General features: G+C 38.0%; 1 protein-coding gene across 2 annotated transcripts in view; it reads right to left on the bottom strand.

Moving 5' to 3' along the window:
* Window positions 1–3,396, bottom strand: part of LOC112148955 (dmX-like protein 1) — a 47,803-nt gene that overhangs the window by 5,664 nt on the left and 38,743 nt on the right. The window contains exons 42-44 of one of the 2 annotated variants that reach the window (XM_036213445.1): window positions 1,193–1,279; window positions 348–466; window positions 16–165 (exon numbers count right to left, since the gene is read on the bottom strand). In XM_036213445.1, the coding sequence (XP_036069338.1) occupies window positions 16–165; window positions 348–466; window positions 1,193–1,279 (356 nt within the window). Of the gene's footprint in view, window positions 1–15; window positions 166–347; window positions 467–1,192; window positions 1,280–1,326; window positions 3,311–3,396 lie in introns of those variants that run through there. The other variant, XM_036213444.1, reaches the window with a different exon arrangement.

Genomic DNA, 3,396 nt, shown 5'->3' with positions numbered 1-3,396 from the left:
CAGTGCCGCCAGCTCACCATAGCTGCACCCCTGCCCGTCTGCATGCCCCCCAGCCAGGGCACGTTGATAGGTGTCCCAGGGCTGCTGTGGGTGTACGGTGTTGTGCCGTGAAGTGCAGCAAAGTCATCACGTGCGTGGACCACCAGGAAGTCATCACCTCCAACACTACAACAGAAATCACGCATTACTGACTCTGCAATGTATCAACCGATTGGTAATTGAAGCAGAAAACACTGGAATAACCATTAGCACTTCATGTCAACCACTAATTCCACAATAACTGGAGCTTTGGTGCGAGAGTGGGAAAGCGCAGTGAGGGAATGCAAAGCCACAGGTTGCCTTCGTACCCTTTGGCTTCAGGCTCCTCATCATCGATCCACGTCAGGATCTGTGTGGCCAAGATGGAAGACACGTCCAGCTCCTGAATGTCGTGGGTCGAGGCCATGACTAAGCAATTACGGTTCGCCTGGGAAACAAACAAAGACAGGAAGTGAGGAATGGGAGAGGCGGAGGACAGGGGGCACGGTGGAGCATGGAAAAGGTCGAGTCTCAGGGCTTCTCCACATCAGACATGATTAATCGGAACTGTGCTCAAGCAGGACTGACCCCCCCTCCAACTCCCCTGCTGGCTAGTGCCTGCATTAATGTTACATCTCCTAGTGTGTCATAATGAAGCTGTCACTTACAGTGATGGATTTTAGGACTCCATCTTACGTTAAGGTTTTATTCTACGAGAAAAAAACTCACAAGACCATTCCTGTTTTATCTTCGAATTGAAAAAATAGATCTTGAATAGTTCTTAGCAAAATGAAAAGATTTAAAGTACAGAATGTTGTTGATGGACAAAATATGCTTCAACTCTTAAAACAAAAGAATTAAGTTGATCAGATCTACACATTTCAATTTCAATCTTTATTTTTCAAGTTTTTCTTAATTTCCATGACAACAAAAACAAAAGATCTTGCAAAAGTTGCTAAATAAGGGAAATGACGGGGAACAGAATGACAGAATGAAGAACACGTGTTTTTCTGCCCCTTTTCCATTATTTAAATAAGAGAAGTCAATTTAGAGTCTTTCAAAAAATATCCCCTTAATAAAGGCAAAAATACAGATTTATCTAAACTGAAAATAGTTTAAACAAAAGACATCTTGTCAATATTTTTCATTTTCTGGGAAATTTGAATTATTTTACCTTATTGATTGCAAAAGCAGTGATAATGTCCGATTCCTTGTGAATGATGCGTGCTTTACCTCCAGCACTGTTCTGATCGGACTCCGCCTGTGGCAAAAAAAAACCATAAAAACAAATGAAAAACACAAACATTAGGGATTTATCTAAAAGGTTGACAAACATTTTCCTGCATTCAAACAGCATTTTCTAACGTAACTACTTTAAAGCTACAAAAAAAATCCACACTTGAATGTCACATTACTGAATAACAGAAAAACTTCAGAACAAAGAGCGAATGTAAAAGCTAAATCAAGCAGATCTTCTGTGCAGCAGAGCAGGCTGAACTTCAATTCTGCATCTTATGAAGAGAAGTTTGAAGGTTTTGATGCCAGTGCTATTCGAGATTAGATCAAATCTTTACATTTAGTCGAGAGGAAAAGGGTCGAAAGCATTTACCGCTGACGCGAAACAAACCTGACTCGCAGAAATCTAAAAATGGTGTTTTGCCATTTTCACAGAGAACATAGTCCCTGTAGGATCCAGATTCACAGCGACAGCTTTAGGCTCATTAATGTGAAGCTGTTTAGCTTCATAGTCGTTCCTCTGAGAGTGCGGGTTAATTACAACCGAACCAAATGGAGTACCTCCAATGTGGCAGCTCGCGCACTTAAAGCAGAAGAATAGAAACCGTCGGCGTACAGTATAACTTAAGATTAATGCCTCACATTTCCATGAATATTTAGACAGTGGGATCCAAGATTAGGATCAAACCCTGACGTTAACATTTGGAGTTTGTGGCCCTAAAAATAAATGTTCTGTATTTCTGACAAGATCACACGTTCATCATTTATTATTAAATCTCCTGTCACGTCTCCTTTCCAAGTGGAACAGGAAGAGTACGTGACACAGTGTGTGCATGCCTGTGTCTGTAGCAAGGTATAATTAGAGCCATGCAAACTGCAGCGTGATTTATGTCATATAAAATATGGTCTGCTTCCATTAAAGATTACTCACACTAAACTGATTATTCTGCTAATGGAAACACTCATTCTTAAGATGAAAGCTTTTAAAACTTTGATATTTAACAGATGTGTTGGTACGTTGCCAAACCTATAACATTTTATAAGGCAGGTCATTAAAGAACAGTTACTCTGTAAATGTTTTTACTGGTTTAATCTACCAGTATCTGCCAAATAGACTGTTTAAAATTAAACGGTGACTATATTCTGTTAAATATAGCAGGGAAAAATATTTGTCAGTCACTGATTTTACAAATTGTCCCAATAAAAAGATGAAGTTCATTATAGAAACACTTTTACTGTGAGACAGAATGTAAAAAAAAAAATGAAAAGAATCCAATTAAATAATTAGTTTGTACAATGGTGCATAAAATACGTATTTAGCTCATGAGGTCCAGAATGGAACTCTTTGATAGAAACGCCATGTTTGGGAAGAGTGCCGAGTGTCTTTGTATTGCCTGCCTCTGTTTAGCGGAGGAACACGCCACTTCTTCTTTGATTTTCATGTGGCTGCACATTCACAGACTCGGCAAGTGTGTGAGCAAAACGTTCTTCAGGATTCTTGGTACGACTGATGCGATGAACGATCACTTTGAAGTATAAACCGACCTTAAAAGAAGGTGCGGTACAGCAGAAGATGGATTACATTGATAACTATGCATCCTTACACACCTCCATCCATGAGCATGTTATGGTTCCTATTAAATAATTTTATTTTTCATTTCTTACAAAGTTATTTAAATTTAAACATACCAAAAAAAGTGAAATTTATCTTATTTTTACAAAGAATTTGGACATAGTTTCACCCAAAGGTTTAAGGTCAAATTTGATTTGGTGACACAGTTATCATCAAACTACTAATGTGAAGTTTTATTTAAAATAATGTAAGTTTGTGTGTGTGAGCCAAAATCATGATGTTGCCTTCATGCCATATAAGGTTAGAAAAAAAAAATCCTGGTTTATTTGTATTACATTCTGTCTCACAGTTGAAATGTTTTTATAATGAGCATTACGGACCTCTTACATCTTTTAGGTTATAAAACTTTAAAATACCGACAAATACTTTTTACTCCAATACAAAACTCAGGCAGACATTTCAAAAGCAGCAAAAAGATGATACCTATGGAAGCGTATGTGTCCCAAAAATCAAAATAAAAGTCAATACTGGAAATGCTAATACATTTTAAAAATGCACCTGCATTATGT

This window comes from Oryzias melastigma, linkage group LG9, assembly GCF_002922805.2.
Source record: "Oryzias melastigma strain HK-1 linkage group LG9, ASM292280v2, whole genome shotgun sequence".
Taxonomy (NCBI): domain Eukaryota; kingdom Metazoa; phylum Chordata; class Actinopteri; order Beloniformes; family Adrianichthyidae; genus Oryzias; species Oryzias melastigma.
This window is presented reverse-complemented; position numbering and strand designations above follow the sequence as displayed.